At 52.0% G+C, this 19,255-nt stretch overlaps 5 protein-coding genes across 5 annotated transcripts; 2 read left to right on the top strand and 3 right to left on the bottom strand.

Annotated features, from left to right (window-relative positions):
• Nucleotides 1–551: 551 nt before the first annotated feature.
• Nucleotides 552–5,066, bottom strand: NECHADRAFT_90469 (uncharacterized protein; the record flags this gene model as incomplete). Its single annotated transcript, XM_003053859.1, has 2 exons — nucleotides 552–1,385; nucleotides 1,440–5,066. The coding sequence occupies 2 exons, from the start codon at nucleotides 5,064–5,066 to the stop codon at nucleotides 552–554; spliced, it is 4,461 nt and encodes a 1,486-aa protein (XP_003053905.1).
• A 986-nt stretch (nucleotides 5,067–6,052) lies between these two features.
• NECHADRAFT_75525 (uncharacterized protein) lies at nucleotides 6,053–7,683 on the bottom strand (the record flags this gene model as incomplete). The annotated part of the gene is made up of 2 exons (XM_003053858.1): nucleotides 6,053–7,023; nucleotides 7,098–7,683. 2 exons carry the CDS (start codon nucleotides 7,681–7,683, stop codon nucleotides 6,053–6,055), a joined length of 1,557 nt encoding a protein of 518 aa, XP_003053904.1.
• Nucleotides 7,684–11,103: 3,420 nt separating this feature from the next.
• NECHADRAFT_90468 (uncharacterized protein) lies at nucleotides 11,104–12,432 on the bottom strand (the record flags this gene model as incomplete). The annotated part of the gene is made up of 3 exons (XM_003053857.1): nucleotides 11,104–12,033; nucleotides 12,196–12,339; nucleotides 12,388–12,432. The coding sequence occupies 3 exons, from the start codon at nucleotides 12,430–12,432 to the stop codon at nucleotides 11,104–11,106; spliced, it is 1,119 nt and encodes a 372-aa protein (XP_003053903.1).
• Nucleotides 12,433–13,563: 1,131 nt separating this feature from the next.
• NECHADRAFT_99010 (uncharacterized protein) lies at nucleotides 13,564–14,733 on the top strand (the record flags this gene model as incomplete). Its single annotated transcript, XM_003054573.1, has 3 exons — nucleotides 13,564–13,710; nucleotides 13,759–14,195; nucleotides 14,244–14,733. The coding sequence occupies 3 exons, from the start codon at nucleotides 13,564–13,566 to the stop codon at nucleotides 14,731–14,733; spliced, it is 1,074 nt and encodes a 357-aa protein (XP_003054619.1).
• Nucleotides 14,734–16,646: 1,913 nt separating this feature from the next.
• Nucleotides 16,647–19,137, top strand: NECHADRAFT_90467 (uncharacterized protein; the record flags this gene model as incomplete). The annotated part of the gene is made up of 2 exons (XM_003054572.1): nucleotides 16,647–18,978; nucleotides 19,046–19,137. 2 exons carry the CDS (start codon nucleotides 16,647–16,649, stop codon nucleotides 19,135–19,137), a joined length of 2,424 nt encoding a protein of 807 aa, XP_003054618.1.
• Nucleotides 19,138–19,255: the final 118 nt, after the last annotated feature.

The following is a 19,255-nucleotide window of genomic DNA, read 5'->3' as shown; positions in this document are numbered from 1 at the left end:
TTCATCCACAGTTGGCAAGGCTGACAACTGGGTGGAGACGTGGCTCAGCCCGTTTCAAATCAGACAGGTCCCATAGGACAATCAATCATCCGAGGCCGGATGTGAGGATGGCCAAGTATAAGAAACGACATGGGGAAAAAAAGGGATATCTTGAATAAAGCGTTCTGTATAGTAATTTAGACCTATTCCCGTCGCTGCCGCGCTCGTCCGTTGCCTCCGTAACCACATCGCAACTTGAGTACCAATCAAGCGCACTCCCAACGCCAGTAAATGCAACCCTCGCAGCCACGTAGTCTACTCAAGATGCTGTATACCAGCTTCGTCGAAGCATCATCATTTCTTTTCTGTAGCACAACGGCCAACTTCGGGGTGGAAAAACTTGTAATCCTTTCCTCCTCCACTGCGCATCACTCCCTGTGGCCAAGGTCTTCCTAGAATTTCCAGCTACCTCCCCCTAGTCCTCCGTCGTAGGCGCCAAACGAGACAATCTCATAAGCTCCTTGGGCTTCAGCCACTCTCTCAGAAGTGCTGAATGGGTTGAGCTCCAAATTCTAAGAGGCCGATGGTGGTGGATGTGGCTTTCGAATGATCTTGATCTTGGGCCGTGGAGGCGGCGCCCCAGTTGGTGTGTTCGAAGCAGGACTGGCAGATTTTGGCTTCGGGGTGGAATTCGAGTGCGAATTGAGCGAAACCTTTGGACTCGATGCCGAAGCATGCGGTGAGGATGCTGGGCCTCCAGGTAGAGGCTTTCTGATTGGCTGGTCCCCAGTTGGAAGTGGCTTTCTTGCAGGTTTGGCAGTGATAGTGTCCCTCACACTAACCGGAAGGCCATCCTTGGGAGCAGCCGACGGCAGAGATGTCCTGCCATTGAGACTCTGTTTCCTCGCATCCCGAAGCATGACTCCAAGGAGCCCGGGAGTTTTAGTCTTGAGAGTAACAATGCGGCTCTTCCTCCGCACGCTACCCAGGTCGGGTCCTGATGGCTTCTCTGTCTTGGGGCGCTTAGGTGCCGGGGTGTGATGCTCGTCTTTCTCTGGACGCGGACGCTTGATCGAGCCTACCGATGAAGGCTCAACAGGCCTAGCAGGCTTTGAGGTTGACGAGGAGGAAACGCTTGGTTGGCGAGAGACAGCTGGTGAAGCCACGATAGTGTCCTTCTCCCCGAGTGATTGGGCTGGAACTGGACTTTGTGTTTGAGTTTGGGGTTGAGGCAAAGGCGGTGCCACTGGACGCTGGGGTGTGGTAGATCTGTGAGTGTTGATCTTAATCGATGAAGTTCTCGGAAGAGGGATAGGTCGCACGGGCTCTGGAGGTGGCGGAGGAGGCGGTTGTACGATGGGCTCCTTTGGCTTTGTCCTGTAGTAGGATTTGAACAACACCAGCAACTGTCGCAAGTCAGCACAACTCAGTGGCATTGTTTGGTATGGGGGATTTTTTACTTTGTTGGCGAGCTGCTGCTCAGCCGATCGCTCGGCCTTCCAAGCCTTGGGCAGAGCCAGCGTGATGATCCATTGGGATGCCTCCTCGAACATCATTGCCGCCAGATCCAACATACTCTCCATTTCGCATCGACCAAGACCTGGGTGATCTAGCGCCTTACGCATCGCTGTGCTGTAGTGTCGCTCGTCGCCTGCGTAGGTCTCCTCCATCTCTCGTCGCAGAGCCTTGAGGGCAGCGTCCAAGTTCTCCTTCCTTGCAAACATTTCCTTCCTGGCTTCGATCTCCTGTGCACTGTCTTGGACAAGGAGGAGGTCGCCTTCTTCGTCTTCGGGAGGAGGTTCATTCTTAACAACCTTCGCATGCTCTCCAAAGGCGATAGCGGCAAGCCCAGAAGCCGCGGCGTCGATGAGCTTATTGCGCACGTATGGTGATCGGTCGGTAGTCAGGGAGTATATCAGCAACGAAAACATGGTAGGGTCCATCATGGCCCCAAGATCAATCAGCGCCTCGAAGGCCTTGATTCGGATAAGATCTCTCGTTCCATCCAGTAGATATTGCCCAAAGTCGATGTACGCCTTTGGTATCACCTCGGCCTTCATCAGCCGCTGCTTCGCGTTCAGGCCCGCAATCGTCCAGACGTTCTGGTACGAATTGGTCCACTCATCGCGGCGTAGGACACGTTCGATCTGTTCCATTGCCCTATCAAGGAACTGTGTCTCCTCCTCGTTGGGTATCTTGTTTTGCATGGCAAACCAATCATCCTTCTTCGAGGGGATAAGGGACGTGGCAAGAGCTTCAACGAGTGTGGCGATGTAAAAGTGGTCGGAATAGGGGTTGTCCTCATTGTTGTTGAAGAGGAGTTGGTCCAGGATGAATTGTCGGGCCTCGAGTGGACATTTGTAGGTATTAGCATCTCTGACTTGAGCGATGGCCTTGATAATGGCACACTGGACGTTGTATTGCTTCTTGTCGGAAAAGTCATTCGGCTTCGGCTGATTTGTCCCCTTGTGGCAAAACATCTCACTGAAGGCCTTCATTAGTTGTCGGAGACCAAGCATCGAGATGTCCTTGATATTGGCCTGCCGCGGCAGTGCCTCTGCGGCCATGGTCCGAATGCCATGGAAATAGCGACGGTCCACCAACGTCCTGGTGAGGAAGCCAGAAGCAATGGGGTGCAGGGGGCCATGGGTGAGGTATAGCATGGCATCTTGTTGAGCCACGACGTCCCTGTCTTGTTGCAGCTGAGACACGTACATGTACGGCTCGAGGGTCCGCTTCATATCGCAGGCCCATTCGAAGTCGGCGTCCACGCGAATCCACTCGTATGACTCTTGATCCATCTTCCTTTCGGTGTCAGGGTCCCAATCAATCAACTCCCACTGGGCCTGCTCGTCTGGGGTTTGAAGGACATCGCCTAAGCAATAGAGTAGCGTATCGTCGAGGTTTTCAGCGTCCATACTGGCGCCCACGTTCTGCTTCTCCTTCATGCGACGAGTCCGCTTGAGACGTTTGTACTTGGTATTGTAGGGAATCTCAAACTTGGTTGAACGTGTCGCATCCTCCCGGATCTCCAGAATGTGTTCATAAGGTGTGCCGTCTGCTTCATGGATTCGAACTGTCATCGGTCCAGTGAATAGTGGCTGCACCTCACCCGTCTTGACACCAGCACGGCGCTCCTTGATCACACGCAGAAAGTCATCTCTCTCCAAGGCAGGCTTCTTAACCGTCTGGAACTGGATCTGATTCAAGGTCAACTCGACGCATAACCTCTTCTTGTTGAACTTGGCTTTGACGTCAAATCGCGGGCATCCGGAACCGTAGACCCATTGATTCCAAAAGCTCTCGAGTCGGTATCGCGCTCCCTTCTCGCAAACTGCACGGAACTTTTCTGTTTCGAGGATCGTTGACTTATCGGAAGCCTCAATCTGAACCTTGGTCAACAATTTCTGGAGAATGCGTGTCAGACCGTGTCCTCCCGAAGCCTTGATGAGCCGCTTGTCCAAGATGAAGAAGACGACTGGAGCTTTGAGGGTCATGAATTCCATTTCAAACTCTCCCAGGTGGAGACTGGGGCCGAGGTCATAAAGACAAGGTCGGTCAATGTCAACATGTACGAGCTTGTCCGAGAGGGTTTTCATGCGGAATCTGTACTCATTGTTGCCACAGAGGCGCTTCATGAAAAGATCCGTCATGTAGTGAGCGACACCGATGATGAGCCAGAGGTCATTTCGAGTGTTGGGTATCATGTTGATTCCAATCCACTGACTGGCCAGAGTGTGGACAATCTTCCTGGTAACTTCGATCTCGGGGTCGATGATGTCCTCTGGGAATAGCAAGCGATTGCTGACGAAGGCCATGGAGTAGAGCGGTACCGTATCCTGCACCATATCGTCGAGGAAACAGATCTTGAAGTTGCCGAAAGGATACCGTGCAAAGGTGTAGGTGAAAAAGTCAGCCGCCATTGTTAGGGCGACAGAGGTGTTTCGAACCCAGTCGGCTCGGTGTGGTAGACAATAGGCATGGACCTTGAGCGCATTCATACCGAGCTTGACCTCATCTTCCTCTGTTCTAGATTCGGACGAGAGGTCAATATGCTCGAATGGGCCAACAGCAAAGCCGAGCTTCTGAACCGATACCTTCTTCTCAGGTTCAAACGTCATGATCTTTTTGTGGTCGTCATCTGGATCCACGGTCTCCTCCATAAGGAATCCCGAGCACACAACCGACATTTCCCTCAGCTTGTCCTCTTCCGCAAGATTGTGAATCCGCTCCTGTCCATCGATCTGCATCTTGTCTGAGCTTGCGCCATTCTGCTGTGTAGCCAACGCTTGCTGCAGGGCATCGCCCAGAGTGCGGGGATACTTGATCGAGATCTTCCAGTCGCAACGGGAACCATGGTCATCGACACATGGAAATATGCAAGAAGCTGTCCCTGGGTGGATGGAGCTCCGAGTGTACATGTGCGTGAAGCGGTTATCCAGAGGATCGACACCGACGAACTGCATCCCATCTCGAGGGTTGGAATTTGTAAACGGTATTGTAATCTTGAATTGCCTGTTGATCTTTTCAGCGGGATCGAGCCCAGTCGTAGACTTCCTAATAATCAATCTCGGACGATCCGGCTCGACCCTACCGCGCAGGCTCACCCTGAGCGACCCGTAGACCGGCGTGCATCCCTCGAACTCTCTATTCTCGGCGGGGACGTCGTTCTTTCGGCTATGAAACACTGACCGAGCGCGTCTACGCCGAATGTCGTGGTGATCGGCTCGTAGGTTCCAATTCGTCGAGTGAGAGAGCTTTTTGTACGGGTCTTGGAAGACAGCTGTCGTTTTGCGTCGATGCACCTCATAAGGATCTCCGTTGGCCTCCTTAACATCAGAAACGTAGATATTTTCGGTGTCGATTTCGCAGTCGGCGGCATCCAGTGCCACCTCTTCGATCTTATCATTGAAGGTGACAATGAAAATGTTGGTTGTCCCGTCGATGCGCTTATCGCGAAAATTCACCTCGAGATTAACCTCTTGCTTGATGACAAAGTACTCCAGAACCGGGAGGTCTTCCACGGGCGCGAGGCCATCTTCGGCATCCAAGAGAGAGTGTTTCTCGGGCGCAAATTCTTGCGACATCGCGACGGTGGCCACTTTGAACGGTCGAAAGCAGGGTCGAGGAAGGAAAGGCCTGAGGGCCCCTGCGAGCTGGTGCTTATGAACGCTGCATCGATGGAGAGGATGGATCTAAACGGAGAGACAACGGAGGTCCTTGGCGTCGCCGGGCGTGGTTGTAATCGTTATTGTGCTCGTCGCGTAGTCATAGGCTTCGGTCGAGGCTTGGGCGCAATTTGAACGGGGATGGCGGAGACGGATTCGCGCAAGAAACGAGGAAGCGAGTGAGGGGGGCGAGGAGATGGATATTAAGAGAAGAGATGAGAAATTAATTAGAAGGAGAGGAAGGTTCCATACGATGGATTTCAAAGAGCAACGAAGCGCAAGCACGCGCAAACCTCGAAGATTCTTCAGTGCCTATCACCGTACGCCGGGCCTTGTTGGAGGAAGGAGGAGCTCGCGGCGCGTTTCACGGAGCTAGAGTGCACGGGCCACTCTTTCCGCCTGCCAGAATCCCCAGGCTGTGAGGGTGAGGTGAGGTGCTGGTGAGGCTCCGAGGTACGTACCCACAGCCTTAAGTGCGCCTCTTCCGCGGCTCCAAATCCAACCGGTCGTTTACATGAAATACCCAAATCCGTCCACATCAACGCGCACGACCAAGGCAAGCATACTTGGGTAGGCAACTTTACTACCTATGGTGTTGTCTTCGACATTATGAAGCCCCTCAACTCCATCATGAGGCACAGCCAGTGGCCGAGTCAGTTAAGCTGCGTCGACACAGTCAACATCACATCACCGAGGAATGACCAAAGCCGCACATTGCATGCAACAAAGATCTTGGGATTCTGAAGCACATAAGAACTATCGACATTCATACACACCACCTCAAACAGATAGCATTTGCCTTCGCCGAGGCGAGCTGTGAGTAAACCTTCCCCAAACGCCAAACCATATAGTATAACCGAGTCTCGCAGTGTCTTCTCTGCTGTTATTGCAAGCAGCCAAACGCATCACTGCTTGCTGCGTCGCCGGTCCCGGCGCTTCTTTCTCGCCCGGGCCTTGAGGGTATCTTCATCACGGTATTCTTCCGGCAAATCAAAGTCAACCTGGGGTATCTCGGGGATCGGGTGACCCCATGCCAGCACCTTCCTGCCTGTACGCCGATGCCGGTGCAGAGCGCTCTCGCGCTCGTACTTCTTGCTAAAGAACGACTTGAACTCCTTGGGAGGTTCTGGGGTTTTTGGAGCCGGAGGTGGCTTCGGTGGTCGTGGAGCTTTGGTCGACGCCGGCTGTGGAGTTGATTTGCGCTTCTTTGAGCCTTTGGCTTTCGATCTCGCCATGGCTTCATCGCGGAGCTGCTTCGCTGGTGACGCCGAGTCGCTCGTGTCGCCGTTTGCACCATCATGGTCATCCGCTTCGTCTTCCTCGTCAGCACTTCCAGAGTCTTCTTCGTCTTCCTTCTCGGCTCGAGCCTTGTCTTTTTCCTGTTTACGCCGCTTTTCCTCCAAAACCCAGTTTCGGAACTTGGCAAGGATGGCTTGGCAGCCCTTGATGAAGTGGTCTCGGGCTGGCTCAAAAGTCTTCTTCTTGGTTTCCGTGACACCACTAACACCCATCACCCTCAGCCAGTCATGACCCTGGAGGCCTTCCAGCAGCCTGATGATTTGGTCCTTTTCATGCTGGGCTCGGCCCTTCTCGGTATTGCGAATAGATCGCTCCAATCTCTCAGCTCGGCGGTGCACCGGCTGGAAAAGCTTATCAGGTAAAGGATCCTCAACTGTTTTGTCCTTGGGCTGGACCAGAAAGTTGAGTTCTACGCGCTGCGCATCGAACACGTCGTGGAAGAGGGCATCGCCATATCCTCGCACGGGATATTCGTCAGCGGGGTGGGGTTGCTGCGGTGCTGCGCGTTGGGCGCCAGAAACAGCGCGTCGTGGGTCAGAATCGACGACAACGATGGGGGTATCAACGTTGAAAAGGTCTGATGCGGGTTAGAAATCATTCGAGGTTGAAGATGGCGCTCAGGAGAGCGATGGGATTTTTTTTCGCACGTACGTTGTTCTTTGGGTTCATTCCCAATCACTTCATCGTACTCGGGAAAGTATGCAGAGAGTTCACTTTTGAACCTCGTGGCTTCTTGGGAACGGAGCTTGCGGCCCTGTTCTTGGGGGTTTGTATCCTTTGCCTGGGGCTGTAGGCGGTCGAGCTCATGTTTAATGCCGTTGATTACTTTGCTCTGGTGTTTTGTAAGGGTCGGCTCCTGCTTTGGAGCGGGTTTCGCGACTTCGGTCGAGGGAGGAGGGTTGGTCGCGGGCGTTGTCGTCGCACTCGCCACCGTGGGCGTCGCAGTTTGTCGCGGGTTGCGCGCGGGCGGCGGGACTATGTTGTCGGGGATGATATCGGACAATCCGTGAGAGCCCTTGGCCAAAATCTCGACGGTTATTCGGGTTCTCTTGGGTTTGAGGGCATCACGGTCGCGATCGTGGGCGTCGAGCACCCTCTTGCTTCGCCCTCCACCTCCGCCAGCGCCGCCCTGTGTGTGGGCAAATACGCTTGTGGAAGGCGTCAGGTGATGGTGCGCGAGATGCTGATGCGGGTGAGGACCCTCAGCGCGCCGCGAGGAACGGGTGACAGAGGCCATTGGGAGACGTCAAGAGGCCTGGCATGGTTTCTCTGCTGGCTTCTCTGGCTCCGACGACTCTGTCTCGCGATGGGAGCCGCTAGATGTTGATGTTTTTTTCGACGGGTTTGGCTTGGGGCTGCGCGCGGCTTCGTGCGACTGACGGCTGCAGTTGCGCTCAGGTCAGTTTGCTTGCAGTCAAGTCGGGGTACCCGCGCCTGCACTGTGGGTTTTCTGCTGGTGTTTGTATGGCGCGCCCTCGTGCAGCTCCAGGGGCAGGTACCTGCTGAGGCTGCTGAAGGGCAGTGGTGCTAGCGGGTTTCGCAGGGCAGGTGCTCGCTGAGGCCGCTGCAGGTGTACCCGCTGCCTCTAGGCTGCCACTGAAGACGGGACACGAGACGCTGCTTCCTCCCCATCCATCGCGTTTCTGAACCGTCGCCTGGTCCGTGTAAAGAAGCATATTGGTAAGCACGAAGCTGACGTCCGATATGCGGCCGACAAGACAACAATTGGGACAATGAAGGGTTTTCTATCCATATCCAAATTGGCGTCGCGGGTCCTTCAGGGCTACCCGTTCTGTGATAAAAACAAAAAGTCTAATGTAAGGCATTTTTGTGACTAGGTACAATCGTTGCCCAGAGTTAACGAATAGCAACTGGGAACATTCGATCGCAACTTGAACCAGCCGCCTTATGCTGCGAATGCTTCTTCTTCCTTAACTTAAGAATATTTATCAAATTATCTGTTGGAAGAACCGGCCTCGCTGGGAGTTGAGTCAAAGTAATTATGCATGTTAAGCAAGTCTGAATGAAAGATCGATCCAAGTCCAGTATTGCTACAGGGTAGGCATCTGACCTTTGGAATGTTGCAACATGGACATTGTTGGAGATAATATTGACTGACACTGGGCCTCAGCTATTAAATATTCACTTTTTTCGTCAGAACATTGATTTCTACTGGCTCAACTTTGTATAATGTTGTAGGAGATCTATGGGTGCTGAAGTAATTCGACGCGGCATAAAGTGGTAAGTTAGATATGAGCTCCGAGACAACAGGAAAATAGGTCCAAAGCTTGGTGTATTAAATATCTTGGGGGCCGTAAATCATGACTGGAATGCTCCAACTGCCAGGGGTATTATAAAAGAAACAAGACAGCCACAGCCCCTCAGAGTTCCCATCCCTCCTCGTCTCAGATTACGTTAACCTCTCGGCCTCCTCCTTTTGCTCCCGCTTCGCGGCTTGCTTCTCCTCCTTTGTCGGCTTGATACCTAGTTTCTTGAGCACCTTCTTCACCGGCCTGCCCTCCTGCTTCTCCGCCTCTTCCCTCTCTAGCACCTCACGCTCTCGGGCCGCGCTCTCGCTCTTGTCCCTGGCCTCGTCTTCCCGGCGCGCCGCCTCCTCGGGGTCCAGGATCTTGTCCCGCCGGTGTCCTACCCGCTGCGCGAGGTCCTTTCCCTTGCGCCGCGTCTTGATGTACGTCTCCAGCCCAATCAACACAACGTACGACTTGGAGATGGAGACGTGCGTCATGTCCACACCCGACTGCCGTAGGCTGTGCACAAAGGCGCGGAAGTTGGATGCTGGTGGGCGATAGTGTCCGCTTAGGGGGGACAGGGATGACAGGCGACCGTTCTTGATCTTGATGAGGCCCGCGGCTGAGATGCGGCTGCCTTGAAAGAAGGACGAGTGCTGAAAGGCGCCCGAGTTTTTGATGCCCACATAGAGTCGGAAGGATGTGTCTGCGACAAAGATCCAAGTGTTCTTCTTGACCGACTTGCGGAGGAGCTTGTTGAAGATGGTCGAGGCTGATATGTGCGTTACCTTTTGAAGCCCCTGACTCTCATCGAAACCAGGCGTCGCGTACTTGGCGGCCCGGTCTGCCTCTCGCCGCGACTTGAGTGAGGAACAAGAGCTGCTGCTGTCGTCGTCTAGCGAATTCCTATCCTCGGGCTGGGCTGTTGGGTTGAAGGGCGGCGTTGGATCGTCTAAGGGCACTACGCCGTTGATGCTGTCCTTGTACTGCTCAGACGTATCTATGCGCTGACCGTTCTTTGCCCAACATAACCTTCCTTGGTCGTCTACCTCGACGAGGTAGTATTGGCGCTCCTCCTTGGAGAGGTAGCGGACTTGCTCTCGTTCAAGTCGGTCTCGCGGACAGCCCTCTAGTTCGACCTCACGGCCCTCGCCGTAGTCGAGCCAGTAGAAGAAGTTTTCCGTTGTGTTGGATCGCTTCCATTCTTCGTGGTACATGCAGAGACTACTTCCGTAGCGATGCTTGAGATCGACCATCTCGAGAAAGTATCGTAGACCCATCATGCGCGCCTCGTTCTTGCGAGCTTCATTATCCTTTTCACGTTGCGCTCGGGCGGCTGCTCGTTCTTCGGGGGATGCATCCTCGTCCGACGATGACTGCGTTGACGAGGAATCTGACAGCAAATTGTCAAAGCCAGCCCGCCGCGCGACTGTGCTCGCCTTCTTCCACTTTTGTCTCGCCGATGCTGATCGCCGTTTCTCCAAGCCATCGGGTCCCAAACCGTCGGGATCTGCGCCGTCTGCTTCTGTCCTCGCCCGTGGCTGCGTCGCCTGTCGAAATTGTGCCTCGCGTATCGCAGTGACCCAACGGGTGCTGGAGTCTAGGCCAAATCCCTCCATCTCCCTCCTTGTGCGATATCCTCGAAACGTCTTTTGGATCATGCGCGCGGCCTGAGCCCTCTCGTCCTGGCTGCCGTTGGTCGACATGGTTGCTATGCGCAACTCGAGCGATTGGCGCTTGCGTTGGTGATCTTTGCGCTTGATGTCCTCCTCGCGCTCCTTCTGAACGGATGCGATGCGCTCAAAGGATTCCGGCGAAGGAGGCCGTAGAGAGTCCATGTAGTCTGTCTTATTCATTGGTCGCGATGACGTAGGTAGGTAGGTTGAGCAGGTAGTTTGGGGATGGATGGCGGGGTAGTAGAGAAGGGAACCAAGGAATTGATCTCTTCCTTGAAACTAATGTTGAAGCGAGCCTTAACAACCAGGCAATTTCTTGGCATGATGATAATATGTGGACTGTGTTATGAATTGGGTATTGTGACTGATACGGATATCTATCTATTACGTGTTGGCTGGTCTAGACGAGTTTAAAGAGTTGTCATGATCATACAAAGTTGGCGATAGACCTCTCTCAAGATTTCCGGAAACCGTTGTCAAAGAGCCAAACCTTAGAGCCACCCCTTGAGTGTGAACAAGGGGTCTGTGTTTCTATTTTTAAATACATAATTGAGAAAAAACACACATTTTCCCTCTAATTATTCTTCCCAACTTTTTCATGACTATTATAAAAGCGCAGACTCATGAGGACTTGTTTAGAATTCCCATGCATATCATGCTGTCTTACATATACGCCAAATCTAAGCTGATGCGCAATATCTACTCCATAGATCAACCCCATTCTATGTCTACCTAAATAGAAATCTCGTTTAGTCGCATCAGAACCTTTCCAACAAACTTGACTCCTATCAAGATCCCATCGTCATCCCGCATATCGCTCTCCTCCCCAAAGTCCTCATTGTCATCGTCCAAACAGCACAGACACGTGACGACAACTGCCGTGTACCTATCGCCCATCTTCATCGGCAGCCTAGACTCTGCAAGCTTCACAAGATGATCCTTAATGAAGGGAGACGGCTCGCCGGTCTCTTGTATCTTGCCAAAATCCTCCATCGTCAAGCCCAAGGCCTCACCTGGAACCGTCTCGCCGCCGTGCTGTACAAAACTCGCCCAGAGACCAATCTCTAGCAAACACACCCCAAGACTGTACACATCATGCTGCATGATATACTTGTCGTGGGCACGAAGGCCTTGACGTCCAGGGTGTCGATAGAGGTTACCGTCCCAGGTGATGTCACCCTCGAATAGAGTCTGGAAGTTGATGCTGCGAAAGGAGTCAAAGCCGAGTAGATAGACCGATCCCAGAGATGTGTCGGATTCGTTTTTAGGAAATAGTAGAACGTTTTCGGGTCGAATGTTCTTGTGGACAAAGTGGTAGGCGTGAACGTAACTGACTGCTCTCGCGAGACGCCTTGATAAATCGAGTGCTTCAGTGAGGCTGAAGGCCTGGGGTTGCATGAGGCGTTCTCTCAAGGTAACCGGTGTAGCATCTTTTTGGGGCATCTGAAAGACCAAATCTAGCGAATTGATCTTTCGCTGACCCGGGCCTCTTCTCTTGACGAGTCCATAGCAAGCTAGAAGACCACAGTCATCTGAATTGATCTGGTGCAGCTTCCTGGCCAAGTCTTCAGAGTCTGCTCTGACGCTGGCGATATCCATGTTGGAGTCACATGGGATCGAGTTGACGAGGTATCGCTTTTGAGAGCCGATTCGCTCGATGATCTGGGTCGACGAAAATGATACTGACTCGGCTTGGCTCCAGTTCAGTTTTTCCTGAGACAAAGTAACATGGACCTGATCGAGTTCCCCGTTAACAATTCTGCGGAAAGCGTGTGCCTCCCCTAGAGTCTCTCGAGAGGCTTGGGCAGCGATGGATTCCCCAACCGGCCCGGTACGTGACGAAGCTTCTAGTTCAGTTTGCAGCTTTGCATCTATGATGATGTTATGGGTGCGAAAGACGAGTAGCCAAGTTGGATCAAAGATCCTCTGCCAACGCTCAAGCTGTTCGACAACCTCCTTGATACTGCTCTTGACAATGACCAGCTTAACCTTCTTGATACCCTTTTCAGAGATGACCGACTCTAGCTTGCCGACGGCGATGTATAGCTTGTCCTTGAGCATCTCATAGAGCTCAAACTGGATCCTGCGCTGGTCATGGCTGAGTTTGCTTTCGACTTGTTTCAGAAACTCGACTTGCGTATCTGCACGGCTGAGGATGGCCTCGACCAGCAGGATACTCTCCTTTACATAGTCATCAGCGCTGTTGTAATCCTTATACAACTTGATCAACCTCTTGCCGTACCTGGTGGCTGTTAACGCTGAATTACCAGTTCTGGCGACTACTTACTGAAGAACCAAGTCTGCCGCAGCAAATGAAGCCAATCCTAACTCCACGCCACTCATTGTGACGACACAACGTCGGTGTGATGATACACCGAGATGTCAGTTCTTAAAGAGATATGGAAGAGCTAAAACCTAAGAGTTAAGAGATGGAGGGCAAACAAGGCTCGGGACTCGAAATCGGCAGGGGTATATGCATAAGCCTCAGCCTCAGCTTCACTGCACCCACTGAACTGCCTCGCCGCCCTCTTCTTGTCTCTCTTCCTACCAAGGAAGGCTGGTTCGGTCTTCGACCAGATGACCCGACGACTGAATCCCGAGTAACCTGTACGCGAGCGCAAACTTCGTCGAAAGCCACCAAAAAAATCGGAGGCATTCATATCATATTCAAGGGCTAAGACCCAACCCCCGCAGGGCGGAATGCCTCATCGAGGAACCCCGCCTAGTTACCTTGAAATCGGCCTGAACCCGGAGCGAGGATGCCCGACAACGAGATAACGCTGGTTGATCTTGTGCGCGACTCGAAAATCGAAACACGGCCTCTAGACTCCCATGTCGTCGAACATGTACTATACGAGACGGGCCGGTCCGCGCGACGCCGACGAATTCCAAGGACAGAGCGATGGATTAAAGGCAGGCAGCTAGGCCAGGGCACCTTTGGGACGGTGCACCTCCAGACATGCGAAGATGGCGGCGGAAACAGATTCAGGGCTGTCAAGGAGGTGAAGAAGTTTGTCGTTGTAGGACAGGAGCTGGACTATACCCGGGAGCTCGAGGCCATCATGAAGTTCTCGAATGACAAGGTTGATGCCCTTTTCATAGGCAGCGACCCATTGCTAATCTCAATAGTATAACCATTGTTTTGTGAGTTCCCAAGGTTGGTATGAGCTTGAAGACGCCATATGTATCACCATGGAATACTTTGAGCTCGGAGACCTCCAGCAGTACATCGACACCCCTCTAAAAGAATCCGAAGGGAGAGAAATCACAGATCAGATCCTCGAAGGATTGGCGTTTATGCACGAAAATGGGTTCATCCACCGTGATCTGAAACCTGCCGTAAGAACGCCCAGCCCCGTGTGTTGATGATATAACTGACCAAGATAGAACATTATGGTGGTCGACAAGAGCCCGGAGTGGTTCGTCAAGATTGCGGACTTTGGCATCAGCAAACGACGGCATCACGATACCTCGCTTCTCACGATGCAGCGTGGGACACTTGGTTTCGCAGCACCCGAGGTTATTGGATCAACCTCAGACCAATCATACACATACTCAGCCGACATGTGGTCGTTGGGCGCCATGGTGTATCGCATTCTCACAAGCAAGATGGCATTCGATTCCATAGGAGACCTGTTCAAGTATGTTCGCGACGAGATCGAATTTCCGGTTGGTCCGTTCGAATTGTGCAACATCTCTCAAAGGAGCCAAGACTTTGTTCTCATGCTCATGGAACCGTGTCCTGGGTCTCGAGGCTCCGCAGCCTCAGCTAGGAACCATCATTGGTTGATTGAACCTCTTGCTCCCACCAATGGAGAAGACTTGTAAGTCCTGACTCAAAATTGAGATGGATACATGCTAATGATGGATAGCTATCGGCTTGAGGCTGATAACACCGAGATGGTTAGGAATACAGACCTATCCGTGCCCTCAAAGGCTTGGAGTAGCGATGAAGAACCCAGCCTCTTTCCATCTCGCAAAGTCAAGGCATCACTTAACACTTTATTCTCGGCTCGGTATCCTGCATTACAGCCTACCTCAATAGACCCAACCATGAGTCCCTCGCAGGAGAAAGGGCACTCCTCAAACGCCCTTCCCCCTGAGCCCGACTCTACAGTAAAGCCTGAGATCATGAATGGTTCAGACACTCGCTCTAAGGGGCCAGCAAACAACAAACCAGCACGCTCTTCCTTGAAGTCTTATCCCTCTTTTGAGAGACCGGCCTGGCGGTCAAGCCATTACACGGACGAAGATGAATACTCAGAATCGGATGTATACACAGATGACGAGAACTCGGTTTCTAGCATCTATCCCAGCTCCTCCGCATCCATACCGGCAAATCATCAGTCAAAGTCAAGATAAAGGCGTGCCATGACTAGATTGTAAGCACTTCCTGGCGATCATAGTCACCTACGTATTGACGTCCAAGTAGGAATATCTGCAGGTTGTGCAAACTGGAACCACATCCCGACTTGATCGAGTCTACCCCTCGCAAAGCTCTCTCCTGTGGTCACTTCGTGTGTGATTCATGCCTTTTTCAACAAATTTGCGCGGTATTCATTTGGCCAGACCTCAAAGCTATTTTTTGCTGCGGGAGCCTTATTATCGATGAGAATCTCCTCCGACGCCTCACCACTGACCCGACTGTTCGTTCTCGCTGGCAAGGTTACTGGTCTCTTGCTGGATCTCTAAGCTGGAGATGCCCAGAAGGACATTTGAATTCTCAAAAGCCAGTTATAAAACACGAGTCTGGGATCCTCATATGGCGAGAGTTGATGATCTGTGTCCACTGCTCTCCTATAATACAAGACCCGACCTACTGCGTGTTTTGCTCGGGGAAGGTGAGGGGCTATAGGTGTAGTACGTGTGCCCATGAGGTGATTGTCTGGCCATTCATATTACGCCTGAAATCTAACGGTATCTTCTCTATCCCCTGGATACGCGAAGCCATCGATCACGTTTTGAGTGTCGGGCGTACCGGCTGGCGTGCCCCGGTGAGGGAGAGCAATTTACGGATAGTGGAAAGGGCGACGAGCACCGCCAACCAGAGGTTAAGAAGACCAAAACAGAACACGGAGTTCAACAAGAATCTTCCGTCATGGGAGTTCCTAGACTCGGGGCTAGTCGGCTCTGGATCTTCGCGGGGCTATGTTAGAGCGGGAGGTGCTCTTTCTTATTCACAAATGCAGGAGGTCCGGAACAATCAGGCCCAGGGTATACAGTACTCACCGATGCCTGAGCACTCTGAAGGTAACATTGAGGCCCCTGGGGCATATCAAAGGCCTCCAAGACACGACCCTCTGGGCGAGCCTATCCCCAATACCTGCTCCCGCTGCGGCAGGCTGGGCTTTGAGATTTTATCGGCTGCTCCTACAGTTGTTAGATGGTGAGTCTATTCACAACCGAATTTTACCTTTACTGACCAAAACAAGTTGGACCTGCGCCGCCGAAACCTGCCTTGCATGTGGCAAATCCGATGCTTTCTGGGTTAACTGCCGCTGTCGTGCTGCAGTGACCATGCCAGGCCCTTCATCGAGAGACAGAATCACGCCAACAATGCCCAGGAATCCATCCGAGGACAAAACATTTTACGCATATTCAAGACCCAGGCAACGCGACCCCTATTATAACTGAAAGGTCAACCTGTCATTGATTCGTCGGACAGTTGCCATCTTTTCGTCTGGCATGTCCAGCACCTGAAGATGTTGGGCAGAGAAGACCATGCCCCTATTCACAAAGGCAAGCTGCCAGGAGAGCACATGCAAGAGAAAACTGCGTCTCTAGATCCCTATAAGTTGAACCAACAATATTGAGGTACCTGAAGCCCTTTGCGCACTATATATCTCAGAAGTTTGAATTGACTAACGCTGCTCGCTAGTAAAGACACATATTCGTACTGTATACCTTAGCATATGGATGAAATAAATATTTAGAAAGAAATGCACGGGAATTTATTTTTACCCTTTCTGGCCTGTTAATTACCTACCTACTTCTACCCATGTTTCTATACCACGACATAAGAACAAAGGTGCGTCAAAGAGCCAAGTTAACCAGGCATGAGATACCCGCTTCTTTGATCCGGTGCGGCCATAACAGCTGGTATATGGTTTAGTGCCAGTCAGGTAGTGTTTGGTTCTTTGTTCTGTACTTCGCTCAAGTGTGCCTATGCCCATAACATCAACTTCTTCTAAACTCTTTGTCTGCTTCATTTATATTTAATCAACTCTAGACCTGATGGAACAAGAGAGGGATACAAGTGAAATCCAAAAACCAAGATGCCCCCCAAAAGAAAGCACGTCAACTTGAAAAAGCCTCCTGTCAAGGTTGGTAAGACCTCTCTAACCTCAACTCCCGGCTCCTCGACTCGTCAAAGCGACTACTCAGGGCTTTCGGAAGCTAGCAGCGATTCCGATGGCGACGACGTAAGAGAATCTCAAAAGAAAAAGGAAGAAGAACTCAAGAGAGAAGGAGAAAAGTTTGTCAACACATGGGCTGTATCCAGCAACAACTCTCAGCAGAAAAAGGTCGGCCAAAAAGGTACACTATCACGCCTGTTTGGGGAGCGAGACTTTTCCTATCTCACCCTCAAGCCGGATCACAAGAACCGTCCCATGTGGATAGACCCCGAAAAGGGGGTCATCATAATGGAAAAGTTCAGTCCAATGGCACGCCCAGCAACTGACTTTCTCATCACCATCGCCGAGCCCAGATCAAGGCCGGCGTTTCTTCACGAATACATCATGACGCCCCATAGTCTGTATGCGGCTGTGTCTGTTGGCCTGAGCCCTGAAGACATCATCGGCACTCTCGATCGCTTCCTCAAGACCCAGTTGCCTCCCAGTATCAAACAGTTTGTTCTGTCATGTACTACTAGCTACGGCAAGGTCAAGTTGGTGTTGAAGAATAACCGTTATTTTGTCGAGAGTATGGATCGCGAAATTCTTCAGATGCTGCTCAAAGACAAGGTCATCAGGAAGTTTCGACTACGCGGCTCAGGCAAGATTACCACCACAGCTGCACCTATGATGGGCGAGATCATCATCCCTGGCACCAAGGACGCAGCTGGCGTCCAGGAGGCCAACCTCTCCCATAAGACGGCGAAGCAACCCACAGAGACGAACTTGAGTGCAGATGTTTACGCTGCGCTGAACGAGGACGACGGTGATGAGAAAGAAACTGCCTACAGCTTTGAGATCCCGGATGCAGCTGTCGAGGTGGTGCAAAAGCGCTGTCTGGACCTATCTTATCCCATCCTTGAAGAGTACGACTTTCGCTTCGACCGGGCCAACCCAAACCTCAAGATCGATCTTCGACCCAATACACAGATCCGGCCGTATCAAGAAAAGAGCCTCAGCAAGATGTTTGGCAACGGCCGAGCCAAGAGCGGGATCATCGTCCTGCCATGCGGTGCAGGGAAAACCCTGGTCGGCATCACAGCTGCGTGTACCATCAAGAAGAGCGTTATTGTGCTCTGTACGAGCTCAGTCTCTGCGGTTCAGTGGCGCAACGAGTTTCTAAAGTGGTCAAACATCAACCCAGCTAGCATCACCACCTTTACCGCAGAGAGCAAGACTATCTTTAGGGGCAGAGCTGGTATCATTGTTACGACGTATTCTATGGTCACCAACAGCCGCGAGCGTTCTAGAGAGTCGAAAGAGGTCATGAACTTCCTGGCAGGCCGGGAATGGGGTCTCATGCTCCTTGATGAGGTCCACGTTGTGCCTGCTAATATCTTTAGACAGGTCATCTCGAGCATCAAGTCGCATTCCAAGCTTGGCCTGACGGCGACTTTGCTTCGCGAAGATGATAAGATCTCGCACCTTAACTTCCTGATCGGCCCCAAATTATATGAAGCAAACTGGATGGAGCTATCTCAGCAAGGTCACATCGCCAAGGTCCAGTGTGCTGAAGTTTGGTGTCCGATGCCAGTCGAGTTCTATGAGACATACCTCAAGGTGTCTATCCGGATGAAGCGAACTTTAGGGGCCGTGAATCCATTCAAATTCCAGGCCTGTCAGTATCTCATCAATTATCACGAGTCACGCGGCGATAAGATCATTGTCTTCTCTGATGACCTCTACTCGCTCAAGCTCTATGCTGTCAAGCTCGGCAAGGCATTCATCTATGGCGAGACGTCACAAGAGGAGCGGATGATGATTCTAGAGAATTTCCAACGAAATCCTCTTATCAACACGCTGTTTCTCTCCAAAATTGGCGACACATCTCTGGATCTCCCGGAAGCGACCTGCCTGATACAAATCTCATCACACTTTGGATCCCGGCGTCAGGAGGCTCAAAGGCTTGGTCGCATCTTGCGGGCAAAGCGCCGTAACGATGAAGGTTTCAATGCCTTCTTTTACACCCTCGTCTCCAAGGATACGCAAGAGATGTTCTACTCGTCCAAACGGCAGGCCTTTCTCGTGGATCAGGGCTACGCATTCAAGGTGATTACCCAACTCGACGGTATGCACAGTCTTCCGGATCTCGCCTTTTCTAAGGCCTCTGAGCGTCAAGAGCTACTGAAGCGCACACTCATAGACAATGAAAAGGCTATTAGCGAGGAGGGTGAGACAGACTATCTGTTCGGGGAGGGGAAGAGCAAATCTGGTCAGAAAAAGGCTGCCAAGGTGAAGTCAAAACGGAATCCATTCTTTCGAAAGCTTGACCGAGAGAGGGACCGCCGCCGGAAGAAGGCCGCCCAGTGAACTCGGCTTGTCGATGAGTGATGAAGAAGCATTAGAGTACGATATAGGCGTTGGGGATTAGGGCACTCGGGAGAAATCTCCTTCTCATAGGTATCTGTATTTACGGGAGTTAAGGTAGCAATGTATCTTGCCGTAACTTATTTCATGCTGAGGAGACCGGTGCTAAGCTGGTTGGCCTT

This window comes from Fusarium vanettenii, assembly GCF_000151355.1.
Source record: "Fusarium vanettenii 77-13-4 chromosome 1 genomic scaffold NECHAsca_1_chr1_3_0, whole genome shotgun sequence".
NCBI classification, from domain to species: Eukaryota; Fungi; Ascomycota; class Sordariomycetes; order Hypocreales; family Nectriaceae; genus Fusarium; species Fusarium vanettenii.
The sequence above is the reverse complement of the archived record's forward strand: the minus strand, read 5'-3'. Positions and strand labels throughout refer to the sequence as shown.